We start from the raw sequence: 16,936 nt of genomic DNA on the forward strand, positions 1-16,936 counted from the left end.
TCGGATGTATTTATATTATGCCTTTAGTTGAAAAAGCTGAGGGGTAGTAATACAGTTCCTAAGAAAACAACAATATCACATTACCCACTGCTTCCCCATTGGGATGCATTATTAAGATTCCAAAACACAGTTGAGCCATGAATGTTTGACATCTGAGCATTGGGAAATCAAAACAGAAATCCAGATTGTTGGCCTTGCTCAGCTTTATGAGCATCTTTATGTTATATAAGTTTGACTGTACCATTTATCGCAGTGACTGGTTTTGATATAAAAGAGGAGGCAGATGTCTGTGGGGAAGGCAGAAATATTTAATTTTGTTCCTTTCCAAGTTCGCTTGGATCTAGTTTATTTTTGTACGACCAGTTTCAAAGATAGACACGAGTTCCTTCAAGAAATTATTAGAGGTGCCACCTCAAACAACTGCTCTCATTTCCTTTCACACTTCAAAACTTAGAGGGGCCTAAGCCCAAGAAAGGAAAATGATGTGATACCGTGATGTTGTTTTAATGTTGAGAGATATTGAGTAGTTTTCTCAGATCCCTGTAATGTTCCAAAATAGATATAATTGTTTATTAATACCTTGAAAGAACACAAGGATAAAAAGTCTTCTAAGGTACAATGATAAAAAATCTTCTAAGGTATAGCTGAGGCTTTGTGTTTGGAAAGCTCAGGGGGATCTCTACTCTTTATCCCATTCACCTCTTTGGCAAGCATGAGTTACAGCAGCCCTCATTCGAATATTGTTTGATTCCATGGAATTATTTTGGCAGCTCTATGCATACATAGACTAACACTGGCCATGTTTAGTGCTTGACAACATTGGGCTGCTGAAACTCGCGTTTCTATCAGTTGTGGAGTAATGAGGAATCTTTTGAGATGTTCAGTTATGAACTCTGCATGGTCAGATAGGCCATCATTAGTTGGAAACCAGTGGTTATGAGGTGACAGTAATACAGTTGTCAAATTTCATGTTTATTTCTCTTGTTGCTTTAACATGACTTTCACCAATGTGACTGCAAACGCATTCCCCTCTGACCTTATCAATGAGCAGCTGAGGGAATCTATATTTCGTATGATGGTGAGATCTCCTGCAGTAGACAGGGAGAATGAGTCTTGGGGCAGAATTTCCCCCATGTTGGGCAGGGGCGGTTGGGAAGCCGCCTGAGATCGGGGTCGGAAGGCAATTTCACGCTGGCGGGCCAATTAAAGCCTGCCTAGCGTAAAACGCGAGCGGCATCGCTGAGCGCTGCCTGTACGGGCGGGGGAGGAAGTGCGAGTTGAGCAAGCGCGGCCTTTGCGCATGTGCACTTCATAATCTCCCCGAGGCACAGAGCTGCTTCAGGTAGATGAAGTGTAATAAAAAAATAAAGAAAATAAAAATGTAATGAAACGTCCCCTCATGTGACTCTGTCTCTGTCATGAGCTCTGACTCTGTCACATGAACAGGGCCATGTTATTAATTAAGTTTTAAAATTTTTATTGTATTTTTGTTTGCTTTAGGAAACCTCATCCCACCGGTGGATGAGGTTTCCTAAGAAGTGCAAAGAACACTTGGCCTTTTCGCCTGCCCGCTAACCATAAGGTTGGATGGGCAGCAAAAAATTCAGGCTTATTGATAATTTAATGGCCTCAACAGGCCTTCTAATTGTCGGCAGGCGCTGCCGACTTCAGTGCGCGCCTACCCAATGAAATATCGTGCGACTGCGTGTTGACATCGGAACGCTCACCCAACGTCAACACACGTCATTTCATGCTTGAGTGGGTCAGGCGCGCGTCCGCCCACCAAGCTAAAAATTTTATCCCTGGTTTAGTAATGTAGTCAACTTCCATCACCACATGGATGGAGATCTGAACCTGCACCATTCCTTCTTTCAAAACTGAGCAAAGGAGCTTTGTTTAACCAGACCACTCAGTCCCTCCCTCCCCACCCCCAGACATGTGACATTCAGTCAGTACTGTGAGTTGTGCTTGAACTTTTGCGCTCTGCTGCCACCTCCAGCTACACTGACTCGGTCAATCCCTTACCTGTCTCCAAGCTACTGACAAAGGAAGGGAGATCCTCACGGTTGCCAGAATGCAACCTTTTAATGGACGACAGTGTCACTTTCCAAATTTGCACCATAAGCAAGGAGCCTTGTTGTCAGTGCACTGGGTGTGGGATTGTGTCCATTCATTTTACTGAAGCGTTCAAAAATCCCAAGAGTTGGATCTAAAATTTTGGGTTGTTCACTTCACCTGTTTAAGGTGTTCAGTCATTAACGTGGAAATTACAGTTACTCAGGCAGAAAAGCACTTTAGGGCAGGTTTTGGTATTGTAGTCCTTCTGTGCTGAAATGCAGCTCTCTGAATACTTTATTCAGCCAATTTTCCCAATCACTAAGTATCATTGTGAGAAGTACAGAATAACGCAGAGTGAGTATGCCTCAACAAGTTAACATAGATGACTGGGCAATTGAGAGTATAATCCGGATTTTAAATCAATAGTTAGGAATAAAATTATTAAAAATAATTCTGATAGACTAAGTTTCAAAAGGTCTTGAAGCTGCTAGTGTGAATACTGAGAATAACAGTGAACAGATTAGTACACTATATGTAAAATGTGTGACTCTTGTCAATGTACAATTAGCTTTGAAGGATGGTCTACTCTTGCTGTAGGCCATGATTTGTATAAAGCTCCACAATAATATGACTGATGTTCTTTTGCTATATCTTTTACAGGGAACAGTGGACAAAGTCCAACCATGAAGATAGCATTCAATAACTCAACTAGTGTCAACTCTTCTTCCGAAGAACAGGATTCTCAACATGGATCAGAACGGAAAAATATCATGCCAGTCAATGCCCAGAAACCAGGTGGCACACCAGACTTAAAGACGACCATTGGCAACCATTCTGATGAAAATAAGTCTTCTTCCCAACTGTGCTCCACGTGGGATAGGGAGTGCACCTCCAATAAAACCACAGCTCAGTGGAACGATTTGAAACGGACTTTAAGCTTTGCTTGGGAAATGCATGTTTATGGGGCAGGCATACTGTTTGTTATCCTTATGTTGATGTCTCTTATTAATTTGATAGGCTCTCCTATTTTGTACATTCCAGACATTGGCTATCTCATGGCAGCTAATGCCCTACTATTTGCATTAGCTCTCTTAAGAGCTGTGTACTTGTTCCATGATCCCTATGGCAGCAAGTCCAAGCTTCCTACAGTTGGTAGTTTGGTGTTGTATAACGTTACATTTCCCCTTCTCACCACCACCTTTGGCATCCTTTTGCTGCTTTTGCTGAAGACAGGGAAGCTTCAAATGCTCTCCTCCAAAATCCAGAACCCAGCTTTATTGGCGGTGATTTCAGTTATCCATTTTGTTGCGCTGCTAAGTGGAGATCTTCTTTATTCCCTGCTGAATCCAGCTGTGAACATAGTCCTCCATATCTTCTCAGTTTCATGGGGATCATTTCTAATCTTCGCATTTTTTCTCACCTATTGTAAACTCAAGAGTCGCTCTGAAGCCACGATTGGGCAAATCCAGAAACCTACAATTCGTAATGAAGAATCCCTTGACCTCCAGAATCAGGAGCGAGCACTAAAGCAGCTTTTAATCTCCTGTAGATTGATGGCTATCAGTGGTGTCTTTGGGTTACTCTGCTGCGCACTACAAATCTATGCTATTTTATGGATTTATGGAATATTGGGAGAGAAGGGACGTTTCTATTGGTCCTGGTGGTTCCTCCAGTTTTGGTATCGAAGTTTTGAGATTGCAATATCATTTGCCTTGTGTTTTGTGACCTCCTATGCACTTTGTCAGCAGCAAGGCAGGCCTGATCACATCTGTTGGAGCAAGATTGTTCAATACTTCCACCACTACAGGAAGAGGGAGGCACCAGAATACCCAAACAACTGCTATGATTGGTCTTCTGGAACCCAGGACAGGATAACCAACAATGACATTTGCAAGAACCTTATACGAAACCAGCCAGACAGCATGCCTCTTAAAACATTGAATGAAACTAATGAACCAAAACCTAACAAAAGTTACTACAACAACGACGGTTCCATGATCTCTCTGAATCACCGGCCCAAAATACCAGTTCTGGGACCCAAATCTCATAATTTAATGATGGGTCGTTCATTTACCAGCATCTGCATTGAGAAAGAGTCGGTGCTGTCTCTCAATGTCTTTGACTTGCGTCCACCTTCGCCCATCAATCTTAGCCGAAGTATTGATGAAGCTCTTTTCAGAGAACACATTGTTAGAGACAGCTTGTTTCACACTTCTAGTCTTCGATATCCCAGCTACTTATCCATAGAAGACACTGGCTCCTCTATGAGACCACACAAAGCACTTGATCAGAGTAATGTTGCAGTGGGGTCATCAAATTTCAAGCGTCGGAACAGTGACCCAGACTATTTGTACAGCATAGCCAAATGCAGCTCATTGAACAATGTCCAGACAGATACATCCAAACAGTCCATCCAGGATCTTGAACACACTCAAGCATCCAGTAGATTTCAAAGGTCAGCCTCAAGCAGTTCCTTGGATAGTGCTTCTAAAACATCCTTTGGAATCCACTGGTATTCATGGACTCGTAACCGGTCCTCTGGTGAGAGTGTTCCCTCTGTTGATCCAGCTAGTGAGAGCCTTCTCCCACAAAACAAGAGTTTAGACAATTCTGAATTAAAACTGAAGACAGAAGACCCTGATGTTGAGGCACAAAAGAGTTTTATAGAAATAAGAGTGATTGATGATGTCAGTCTTTCTAGTGATACCATTGAACTTTAATCCTCTGATAGAAATCAATTTCTTTAATAGTATTGGGGGAAAATACCAGATATGGTTGAAGATAAGTATTTTGCATTATTTTTAATAAAAGGTTCATGATTACTTTATCACTGATTAAAAGAAGAACTACAAGTCATGCAGAGAAAGGAACAGCAATACTTCATCCTCATTCTATGAAACAAATTCTTTGAAACTTGGTTAGTGTGACTGTGTGACTGAATGTTTACTTCACAAGACCAAATCTTTTATTCTGTGATTTATTAGTGTATTGTCTTTCAAAACTCACTTACTCTCACTGATATTCATTTTAACACTAAACAAAAGTCACTTTTATAGGTTAACAGCTGGATCTGAAACAAATGCCAATCTTGAAATCTCCCACCTATAGTGAAAAGAGATAAACCAAAAATTGTTATAAGGAGGTAGTTCTTGATAATGAATCGATTCATTCTTGTTGCAATAGAAATATTGTTATTCTCAGTTTTTAAAAATCCATCACATGTGCTTTTATTAGGAAGGGACATGTTGTATGATCATTTAGCACTTTATTGGTCGGTCTCAGAGATACCAACATACCAGATTTCCTGAGGACACCCCAACACAGGTCCAGGAAAACATCAAGTGTCCATACTATTCACCATCAGTCATCTAAATTTTTGAATACTCTTGTTATGGAACACAGCATCGGCTCCTTCTATGGAGCAAATGGTTGAGGAGCAAGAAGTCACTTGTGTGATAAAATAGAATCATAGAACGATACAACACAGAAGAAGGCTGATTGGTCCATCATCTCTATGCCAGATGAGGGCACACGCATGAGAGAGGCAAAAAGAAAGAAAGACTTGCATTTGTATAGTGTCTTTTACACCCTTGCAATGTTCCAAAGCCCTTCACAACCAGTGAAGAAGTTTTGAAGTGTAATCAATGTTGTAATGTAGGAAAGGTAAGCAGAGCAAGAGAAATAGGGGCAGAGAGAGAGAGAGAGGGAGAAAGAGAGAGAGGAAAAGCGAGACAGAGAGATAAATTATGTCTGTTTTTCAGAAATGTAATCGATGTCCTCTGCACTATTGACTTCTCTTGGTCTGGTGAATGTTAGAGTTGGATGGAAACAGTTATAGAGTTCCATTGCTCAGTTAATCAAGCCTATTATTTGAAGGGCTCACCAACTGTTATGAGTTTTGCAACACAGTGTTTATTCAGTTCTCTTGTTTATAACAGTGGTCATTCTGTTTCTGAAATGAAAGATCTGCTTTTATAGATGAATTTTGAGATGGAAGAGCTTGGGGATGCTAATCATTATGTTTTACTCAATTCAGAGAATCCTTTTGATTTCCACCATCAATCATCATTTTTGAACATTATATTGATAAGTGATTACTTGATACTGAAAATAGTCTCTCCCTCACCGCCACCCCTCTCAGACATTAATAACAAAACATTTTTCAATCCATGGCTCTTCAATGACATGGCAAACTCTTGACTGTCTATTCATACCTACATTTTACAAGATGATTTTGTAATGAAGAACCTTTTAGCCAAGTTATAATGTGCATGGAAGAGTCTGAGAAAGAGCAAAAGGAGGGAAACCAGATTGGAAATTTACAGAAGAGAAAAATGTCTAGCATAAAGCTAACAGAAGCAAATCAATATGAATAATAATATCTGCCCTTGTTATTTGTCCAATTGTCTCCAATGGATCCATATCGGATCAAGTGTTTTGTAAGAGATTCTATTGACACTTTTTGAACCTTTCTACTTAGCGATTCATTTGAGTTGAATATTAAGTGAAAAAGGATACAATTCTAAAGAGGGCAGAGGGATGGGGGAGTATGTGTTCAAATTGTTGAAGGATGGCAGGGCAGGTTAAGGAATTGGTTAATAAGGCAAATGGGATCCTGGGCTTTATAAAAAGAAGCATAGAGTATAAAAGCAAGGAAGTTAAATTGAACCTTTATTAAACACTGATTCTGCTTTGACTGGATTATTGTGTCCAATTTTGGGCCCCACATTTCAGGAAAGATGTGAAGGCATTAAAGAGGGTGCAGAAAAGATTGATGAGAGTGATTCTACGGATGAGGGACTCCAGTTATGTGAATAGATTAGAGAAGCTGGGGCTGTTTTTTTTAAGAGAAGAGAAGGTTGAGAGGAGATTCGACACAGGTGTTCAAAATGGTGTTGGATCTGGGCAGAGTTGATAGAAAGAAACTGTGACCCACTGGTGGAAGGGTTGGGAACTGGAGGACACCAATTTAAGATGAATGGCAAAAAAACTAAAGATGACATGTTGAAAGACTTTTTTTTACGCAGCGAGTGGTTGAGATCTGGAATGCACTGCTTGAGAGTGTGGTGAAAGCAGATTTATTCATGGCTTTTAAAATTGAATTGGATTATTACCTAACGAGATAATATTGCACAGCTATAGGGAAAGGGGATAGAGTGGGATTAGCTGAGTTGCTCTTGCAGAGAGCCGCATGGACTCATAGGGCCTAATTCTGTGCTGTAACCATTCTAAAGATTCAATGAAAAGGTGGTAGATAAGAAAATGATGAGAAAACCAGCGCAGTCACATAACTGTATTGTGGCACAGGAGCTCTTAGAAAGACTGTGTTGTATCTCTTTGGCTTGTGCAGCAGCGAGAAGGCCTCCTGCTTCAGCCTGTTCCAGGTACTTATATCCCTGCATTTGTGATGTGGACGGTCTTACTTAGCTCCAAGCAGAGGAAGCACCACTTTCTAGATTTGCTGTCAATCATTCCCTACAACAAACAAACTGCCCAATTTAAAAACTGAGTTCCACCCACACCCCTTAAAACATTGCTGCATCATTTGAGTGTTAATATGTACAAAATTGCAATTCCGACTTGCATTTGGAAAACACAACAGAATATAAGTGCAATGCCACAGAATCCCTGAGCACGTTAATTACTGCTGCGAATCCAGGTTCCTGTGGTTATTCACAGATGTAATCAGAGGATGTCTGTGGGAGCTGATCGATAAATGCACTGCACAACAGATTCATGCAATGAAGATTGAAGACTTTTCTCCAGTTACACTTGAAATTGAGCTTGGCCTTAAGGTTAAAAGAAAGAAAATCAACAGTGATTCAAAACTTTTTCAGCAATCCATGACTGGAATTCAAATACATTTTTTTGTAAATCTAAACTAGAGTGATGTTTGCGAGAAACACAGTCACTATGAGGTGGTACAGAAGGAATGAGGCTGGGGTCCTTTATTTCTCACCAGGTGAGAAGCCAAGGGACCTGAGGAACACCTCAAATCTGGAGGTTTCTAGGAACCTGTTGATATAATAGCAAAGTGACGCTGATAATTGAGGTTTAAACAGTGTCATAATAAAACAAGTTCATCTGTGTTTTGCCTGTCACTATTTGTATAATAATTCTGTATTTTTATGAGCAGTTTTTTTTTGTCCTGTATTTTATGTATACCCCGTCCATGAGCACTATTGATTTCAATGACATTGTGAATCCCTCTAAGTTAAACATTATCCGCAATTCAGGTTTTACAGTTTCAAGAAGTAGAAATCCAGCCAGGCATTAAATGATGAACGTTATTGACTATGATGCCACTGAGTGCATCTGCTCATGTGCAGGCAGTGTTCCCCCTAGTGGTCCAGTGTCAATAGATGCAGCCACGATAATTTCCAGTTATACTATTTCAAAATAGCAATATTCACAACTTGCAGCTACAGCCTTAAAAAAAAGCAATTTGAATTACAGTAACACATTGGATGACATCAGGTCCACCAGTGTCAACACAATTCATGGTTTATTAGAGTAAAACGTCGTTTCTGAAGATTCGCTGGGACAGACCTATGAAAATGCATTGTTTGCACAGACCATAAACTTGTTTGCACTCACTTTAACTAACGTTCAACACCATCACTGTACACGTTGTTTGCTAGGACCCGATCCTATTCAGCACAGCTGCAGTAAATATGCACCTATTTTCTTGCCAAATCAGTGACTAGGATGAGAAATGCATAATGATATCAGCAGCAGAAATTTCAGGAAGGGTGTTGCATTTGTTCAGTGCTGTCTTTAGCGGACAATGTGTCATTGTGTGCATATTATTCAGGGAGAGGTGATAATGTATTTATAGGGGAGGGTGCATGTGCATGTGCAGTTGTCTGTGGAATATACAGAGAATGTATGCAAATTTATAGAGAATTAAGACACAAAAGGCCTGAAACACTCAGCAGGTCAGATAGCATTTTTGGAGAATGAAACAGTTATTTTGTTCAGATTTTCAGCAGCTGTGGCATTTTGAATTAATAGTGAGATGGGTGTGTGTGTGTACAGTTTGATGGGGACAGAGTATGTTTGTTTGTGTGGCTGTGTGGGGTGGTGTTTATATAGGAGGCATAGAAAAGGAGTGAGAAGAATGTGTATCGTCTTTTATAGGAGCATGTATACAAGAGGAGGGAAGAGGTAATACCTTTCAATATCTTCTTGGAACTACAGGGCATCTTTGTCCAGGCAGGCTAAGTGGCTCCTGGAATCCAAACAATATGATGTGATATTCAAATACTGTGAGATTTTAAAATGCACCTTATGAACCAAGGCCCTTTGAATTAGACTGGTGAGTGCTATTGTTTGTGAATGTTTTTCTCTCAGCGTATTCTCATGGGCCTCTCTACAATTGATTTGCTGAGGTCATTAAGGCCAAAAACCCTGATCTCAGTAAGATACTCCAGTGCCTTGATGGTTAATCTGGCAAGCATTTACTAATGCCACTGGAGTCTATTTAAATACTCACTAAGGATAGATTAGAAATATATATTTTAAAGGCAGGAATCAATAATGTGATTGTCTGATGGCATAACTCTTTTTTATTAAGGTTAGTTTCATTAAGGGGCCTGCCCATTTCCTGTTACATAAGGATTGAAAGGAAGGCATATATTATATTTTAATCCTTCCCATTGCAGTACTTTGGCCAAAGTGACCAAGTCGACCTTAATATTTTTAAATCTCTTATATTCCAGTATAACCGAGGTTTGTGGCTTGTGGTTGCAAAAAATATTACAGATGAATTAATGAGACAGTATCTTTATATATTTTTTCTTCACGTTTGAGTTTTGTGCTCAGCAGATTTAATTGATGGACACTACCAGTTAAGTACTGGTTAAGTACCCTGTTAAGTACTAACCCGAGTGCCACAAATGACTGTCAATCTGTTGCTCATTGACATGCTGTAAACGGTCCCGACTCTCAGACTGACAGACACACCAAGCATGGCTGCCAGTCTAAACATTTATAGTGTCATTAAAGCAAGTTTCAGACTTGTGTTCTGTACAAGGCTGGCAACCTGGGCTCCTGAAGCTCTATCAAAGAGGGACAATTGGCCTGGGAAAGTCTAAAGTGCTTAGATAGATTAGCACAGACGATGTGTAGTAAAATGCATTGCTGACGGTATATCTGTATGATACACTTTGTACAGCCCAAGCATATCAGTAATTGTTTAAATTCCCTTGTAATTATTCTATACATTGCTTTTGATGTTATTTTATAGCAAATTTATACTTTTAATTTTTTACGTTTTGGTCGTATAATAAACCGAATGTTTGTTTTTGCTTGTTCTGCAGTCTCCTTCTCCTCACTGACCTCTTTTTAAACGGTGCAACTGCAGGTTATAATCCATGGAAATAGGATGCAACTATCGTACACTGAAAGATTAAGCGGATGCAAGCCCATTCCACCCCTTACATTTTAGGACAATACATAAGTGGAGTCTTGATCTATGATGGAACGTAACAATGCTATGTGCCTCCAGTCAGTACTTGCACTAACTTCCATACAATATCTTAATAATACAGGTATCTCCATGTGATTGCAGGTCGACAATTAGGTGTGGTGTAGAAGTTTCCATACTGGACTAAAACTTAGAATTTGTGGGTTAAAATTTCACCAAGGCAAGTTGTCAAATTGAGTTAAATAATTCTGGAAAAAGTGACCATGGAAGCCGCCAAGTTGTCATAGAAAAACAACAGTTGTGATGGAGCTGGAAGAGGCATTTCTGCTACTTCTTGTTTCATGGCAGGTTAGGCAAAAAGAAAAAAAAAAGCAACCTTTTGTGGTGATTTCCAGTCCTTTAAGGACTGTTGGTTGGACTGCAGAAGGAACAGTAAGCTAATGCAACAAAAATCTATCGACATCAGCTCAGAAGCTTCAATTAATCCTATGTCCATTTTGGGGAGAGATTTTCAGATTTCTATTAGCCTTGTCTGAAGAAGTGCTTCCTAGTTTCATTCCTGAATGGCCTGGTTTTAAGATTATGGCTCCTTCTTTTAAATTTCCCAACCAGAGCAAATACTTTTTAAAAATCATTTTAAATACCTTGATTAGATCACCATTCATGCTTCTATACTTAAGGAATACAAACCAGGTTTATGCAACCAGTTATGTCCTCATAACTAAACCTCCAGAATCATTGTTGTGAATTTGCGCTGTACTTCCTCCAAGACCAATATACCCCTCCTGAGATGTGGTGCTCAGGCCTGAACATTAGACTCCAGATGGAGTCCTACCAAGGCTTCATACAACTGAAGCATCATTTCCTCCCTTTTTGTATTCCAGCATCCTTGAACTTTCAAACCAGAGGGGTGAACATTGCCCAGTAGAAATTTGAGTTACAATTCTTGAAGCTGACAACAAAGGTGGAGACGTTAGAGTAGGAAAGGGAAGGGCAGGTAAAGTGATGAGTAACAGGGAAGCCAGGACTTTACTTGAAGATAGAATGGAAGTGTTCAGTAAAGAGTGCCTCGCCTGTGTTATGTCTCCACAATGTGGGGGAGACCGCACCATGAGCAGAGAATTTGGTATAATAACTTGAAGGTTGCACATGTGAATGTTTGCTGCAAGTGGAAGAAGTATTTGGGGCCCTGGACAATGATGTGAGACATGTGTTGCATTTGCTCCGATTGCACAGGAAGGGACATTGGCAAGAGTATCTGGAAGTAGAAGTGGTTGAACAATGTGGCATGGAGAGGCCATTCACTCTGAAAAATAGAGAGGGGAGGGTGGGGAAAATGTGCTTGGGGCTGGGATTGTGTCTCTGTCCTTGCCCAATGTAAGTTGAAAGAATAGTGCCACCTTTCACTAGGCACTCTGTAACCCTGTGCTCTGAACACTAACTTTAGTAACTACAGTTCAGTTTCCAGTTGGGTTGAAGGGCACATGTCGTCAATGTCGTTATCTGCCGTTTCTCATTACAAATGCTGACTCGCCTGCTGCGTATTTCTAGTGTTATCTATTCTTTTTCAGATTAGCAAATTTTAAAAATATATAATTGACTTTTGACTCCCGCAATTTATCTGATATCAGCCAGCTGAGCTATTGGAGTGGTACTATTAGCTTCATTGTCCATTGGTTAAAATGAGCTAGAAATCCTGATCCTGATTACTATCCATGCCCACTGTAGGAAAATGTAAATGAGCACTCAACTGTGATGCTTTTTACAGCCAATCAGCCTGAGTACATAACAACATTTTCCATTTGTATAGCACCTTTGGTGTAGTCAAATATCCCAAGGCTTGTCACAGGAGCATATTCAGGAAAAATTGACAAAATTAGTGGCCAAACGCTTGGTCATAGATGTAGGCTTTAAGCAGCATCTTAAAGGAGAGTGAAGGGATGGGGAGGTGGAGAGATCTTGGGAAGGGAATTCTAGAGCTCAGAATCTAGAACAGACAAAGAGTGACTCCCTGGATGGGGTACTGGAGGATCCCTAACTGAGCAGGAATCAGAAATTCCAGGTGAAGTAGAGAGAATGCTGGCAAAACACAGAATAAAGTCAACAACTAAAGATGGAAGCTATTTCTGATCAGGCTTGCTGCTGGCAGAAATCGGCTAGATTTCTGCTGACACATGCAAAGTTAAGAGGCCTGTAAGTATATATTTAACATTTTCATTGATAGCAACCTTATGTTTTAGCATCTGTGGTGAGAACAGCACCAGTAGGCAAGGAACATCTGGTTCAACAGCTAAGTACATGGGCTGGATAATTAAATAGGAAAACTGCCCTCTGATTATGAGGCATTCACACAGCTGAAGTCTTATCCCCTGAGGATAAGACTAGAGCCATAAAAAGACAACTTCTTAAAAAAAAACAACTCAGCTGAAGTTTAAGGCATGTTTGTTCTCTCGTATTTGTTGTTAGGTTAGAAAATCAGGAGCAGATTTATCAGTGACCCATGCTATTTAACATAATACATTTACACAAGTGGAAAATTGTCAATCAATTACCACACACTCGGTGGAAGATGGTTAATACCATTCAAAGCTTAGATGATAGGGAGTTTAAGGGGGAAAACATCACTGATCCCTTTGTTCCCTAGCACGCTGTGTGGTTGATCCATTATCTCTCTTTGCACATTATCTCTAATCTTTGACAATGGTCTTCACCATTCTTCATCCTTTATTTCCTCATATGTTAGAGGTCTTCAAAATTATGAATGGGCGTGGGTGGATGTGGAGAGAATGTATCCACTTGTGGGGGAATCCAAAACAAGGTCCATAAATACAAGACAGTTATGATTAAGTTCTTCTTGTGCTTTCTGCCCAAAGGCAGGTCCAACCCACAGCGCCACAACCTTCACTGCAGGTAGGACAAGGAGGCAGGTCCTGAATCCACCCCAGCCAGAAAAGTGATTGAACCCATTGCTGTTGGCACCAATCTGATCCACGCTGGCTGTCCAGCCAACTGCCCCCCACCCACCGCACCAGCCAAAGGAGCCTGAGTTGCTGTGGCAACATATACTTTCACATGCGTGTCATGACCTGGAGTTATGGACAGAGATGGGAGAGGCTCCAATTTCCTTTCCATCACATGGCCCACCAGGAATCCCTCCCACTCTTACTGCCTGCCATTGGTGTATGCTGGAAAAATTTACAGGTTGATACTCAACCTGTTTGGCTGTGTTATATACATACCTTCCTTGGACACCAAGTCCTGGAGTGGGACTTGACCCCAGAGCTTCTAGCTCAGAGGCAGGGATGCTACCCACTGCACCACAAGACCTCCTTTACTAATACCTCCAATAGGGAAATTTCTTTTCTCAGAGCGTGGTTAGAATGTGGCACTCACAACCACCAGAAATGAGTGAGGCAAATAGTTTTCAAGATATTAAGAGGAGCACATAGGGTAGATGGAGAGAAATTATTTCCACTGGTTGGGCAGTTTAGAATTAGGAGGCACAGTTTAACAATCAGAGCCAGATCTTTCGGGAGTGAAATAAGGAAACACTCCTACACACAAAGTATGGCAGAAGTTTGGAACTGCAAATGCCAATTGATGCTAGATCAATAGTTAATTTGAGAGATTTCGGGTGACCAAAGATCCTAAGGGATGGGCCAAAGAAGTTAAGTTGCAGATCAAGCATGATTTCAATGAATGGTGGAACAGGATCAAGGGACAAAGTGGCCTCCTCCTGTTCCAATGTGCCTTAGATGCTTTCAAAAAGAATCTAAATGAGTACATGAGATAAAAGAGAATAAAAAGATATGCTGAAAGGCTGAGATGCAAAATTTACTGCACAGAGGAGGCTATTTGGCCCATCTTGTTTGTGCCTGCTGAAAAAGAGTTATCCAGCCTAATCCCATTTTCCAGCTCTTCCACAACCCTCTAGGTTACAGTACTTCACATGCAAATCCAAGAATTTTTTAAAAATTTGATGAGGGTTTCTGCCTCTACTTTCCTATCAGACAGAGAGTTTCAGACCACCATCACCTCTATTCCCCTTTAATCCTTCTGTCAATTACATTAAATCCATGCCCCATGCTAAAGGAAATAGGTCCTTCCTATACACTCTGTCTAGGCCACTCATAATTTTAAACATCTCAGTTAAATCTCCCTCCACCTTCTCTGTTCCAAAGAAAACAACACCAGCCTATTCAATCTGTCTTCATAGTTAAAATCCTCCATTCCTAGCAACAGTCTTGTAAATCTCCTCTGTACTGCCTCTAATGTCATATTCTTCCTGTATGCAGTGACCAAACCCATACATAATACTCTAGCTGTGGCCTAACCAATTTTTATACAGTTCTAGCATAATCTCCCTTCTTTTAGACTCTGTGCCTCAGCTGGTAAAGGTAAGGATACTGTACGCCTTCTCAACCACCTTGACTACCTGCCCTGCTAGCCTCGGGGATCTATTCTTCTACGTTTCTCAATACCTTACTATTATTGTGTGTGTGCTTGTCTTGTTTGCCCTCCCCAAATGTATAACCTTATACTTCTCCGGATTAAACTCCATTCACCACTTTTGAGATGAGACAGATGGAATGGGAGGAGACTCGTGTGGAATCTAAACATCAGCACAGGCTAGTAGAGCTGAATGGTCTGCTTCTGTGCTGTATATTCTGTAATTGTACATAAAGTTGCTTTTTCTCATGTATTGCCTGTAGTCATTGGTTCTCTATGTATTATCTGATCTGACTGCTGTTTAGTCTTTATTTTTGCTGTTATCTCTCCTTTCTACCTCTTCATTTGCAAATCTTGCCTTTTTGTTAATGCCTTTGCCCTATTTATTGTGTTGATCTTCCTTTGGGGCTGCCCATACTTGCTTTCTAACTCCAAATGTATTTTCTGTTGTCTTTGCTCTCAATCTATATTTCCAATTGTTCTGTGAATTCTATTTATTTTTATCTACTTTCTGTTTCTTTATTGCCAACTCTACTCTCTGTTCTTCCTCACTTTAATCTCCAGTTGGCTTTCTGCTTCATTCCCACTTTACAGTCTAATTTTAGGTCCATATCATAACCTGTATCCATTGCAGTTTAGAAGAACGAGAGGTGATCTCATTGAAACGCATAAGATCCTGAGGGAACTTGACGGGTTGGATGCTGAAAGGATGTTTCCCCTTACGGGACAGACTAGAACTAGGGGACACTGTTTAAAAATTAGGGGTCTCCCATTTAAGACTGAGTTGAGGAGATTTTTCTTTCAAGGGTCACTAGCCTGTGGAACTCTCTTCCCCAGAGAGCAGTGGAGACAAGGCCATTGAATATTTTTAAGGCTGAGTTAGATAGATTCTTGATTGACAAGGGAGTCAAAGAGTCTAGAGGGTAGGCAAGAAAGTAGAGTTGAGGTTACAATCAAATCAACCATAATCTTATCGAATGGCAGAGCAGGCTCGAGGGGTCAAATGGCCTACTCCTGCTCCTAATCTGTAAGTTTGTACGTTTATGTTCTGTGCCCAGCTATCTCTATTTCCCAATCTGTACTCAGCTCTGTATGCTCTGCTCTATACGTCTCTTCTGTTCTCTTCCAATCCTCTTACTGCTCTATTCTCTCACTCTTCTCTTTGCTGTTTTATTTCAAGCACCTTGTTCTCCACTTTCTGCTCTGTTTATCCCCACCCTACTCTATCTGTCCTTTTGTTTTCCCTTCTCTGGCTCTCTTTTCCTGTTTTCTCTCTCTATTCTCTTTCTGCGCACGTTCCCCTGTCTGCTTTGTTTTCTCAGTCTCTGCTTTCCTTTTAATTTCTCTTTACTGCTACCCCGGGTCTCTCTCTGTCCCTGTCCTGCGTCCCCTCCTTTGTCTGGCGCCACTGAGTTTATGCTATCTGTTTGCTGTTCCCTGCCAATGTCTATCCTGCACAGTACTGCTCTCTCTGGCTGCCCCCATCCATTGGCATTTCAGTGTCAATTTCACTGTCTCCAGAGCAGCGGGACAGTCACGTGGCACAACACAGGATGCTCCCGTGGCTGGAGCCGGTTTCCAGTGAGTATCAAACTTTGCAAAACTTTCCCAAACTCTTGGAAAGTCCGCTCAAATCGACAGCTGGTGATTGTAAAATGATTTGTGTGTGTGTGTGTGTGTTCATCACCATTGGATACAGGAACAGCAGATTTGATTTTCTAATTTTTGCACGGGATACAGTGGCTGACTGGCGGTCGTCGGGTTTCGATCAGTCTGTACACCTGGCTGGGGTACGATGTCACTGTCTGATCTAGTCCGAAGCAATCCCGCGTTCACTGTATCTAAACTGAAGCAACACCAGAAGAGAAGGTACTGAAGAACTGAAGGTGGGGCGGTCGCCTTATTTTCCAATAAGTACATCTTTGAACATTGCTTTGACTGTACTCAGTTTCCCATTCGCGGACAGGTAAACAGGCGAAGAGAAGTGGGTGTCATACATAC

The 16,936-nt window shown here is 40.9% G+C and overlaps 2 protein-coding genes across 4 annotated transcripts in view; both read left to right on the plus strand.

Annotated features, from left to right (window-relative positions):
- The window catches only part of LOC144681581 (uncharacterized), an 85,708-nt gene extending 77,210 nt beyond the window's left edge, over positions 1-8,498 (plus strand). For all 3 annotated transcript variants that reach the window (XM_078543291.1, XM_078543289.1, XM_078543292.1), the window contains one exon: positions 2,719-8,498. In XM_078543291.1, coding sequence (XP_078399417.1) covers positions 2,719-4,778 — 2,060 coding nt within the window. In that variant the 3' untranslated portion in view covers positions 4,779-8,498. The remainder of the gene's footprint in view (positions 1-2,718) is intronic.
- Positions 8,499-16,194: 7,696 nt separating this feature from the next.
- LOC144681583 (uncharacterized) overlaps positions 16,195-16,936 on the plus strand; it is a 29,320-nt gene continuing 28,578 nt past the window's right edge. The window contains exon 1 of the mRNA XM_078543294.1: positions 16,195-16,516. Coding sequence (XP_078399420.1) covers positions 16,489-16,516 — 28 coding nt within the window. The 5' untranslated portion in view covers positions 16,195-16,488. The remainder of the gene's footprint in view (positions 16,517-16,936) is intronic.

This window comes from Cetorhinus maximus, chromosome 6 (genome assembly GCF_964194155.1).
Source record: "Cetorhinus maximus chromosome 6, sCetMax3.hap1.1, whole genome shotgun sequence".
Taxonomy (NCBI): domain Eukaryota; kingdom Metazoa; phylum Chordata; class Chondrichthyes; order Lamniformes; family Cetorhinidae; genus Cetorhinus; species Cetorhinus maximus.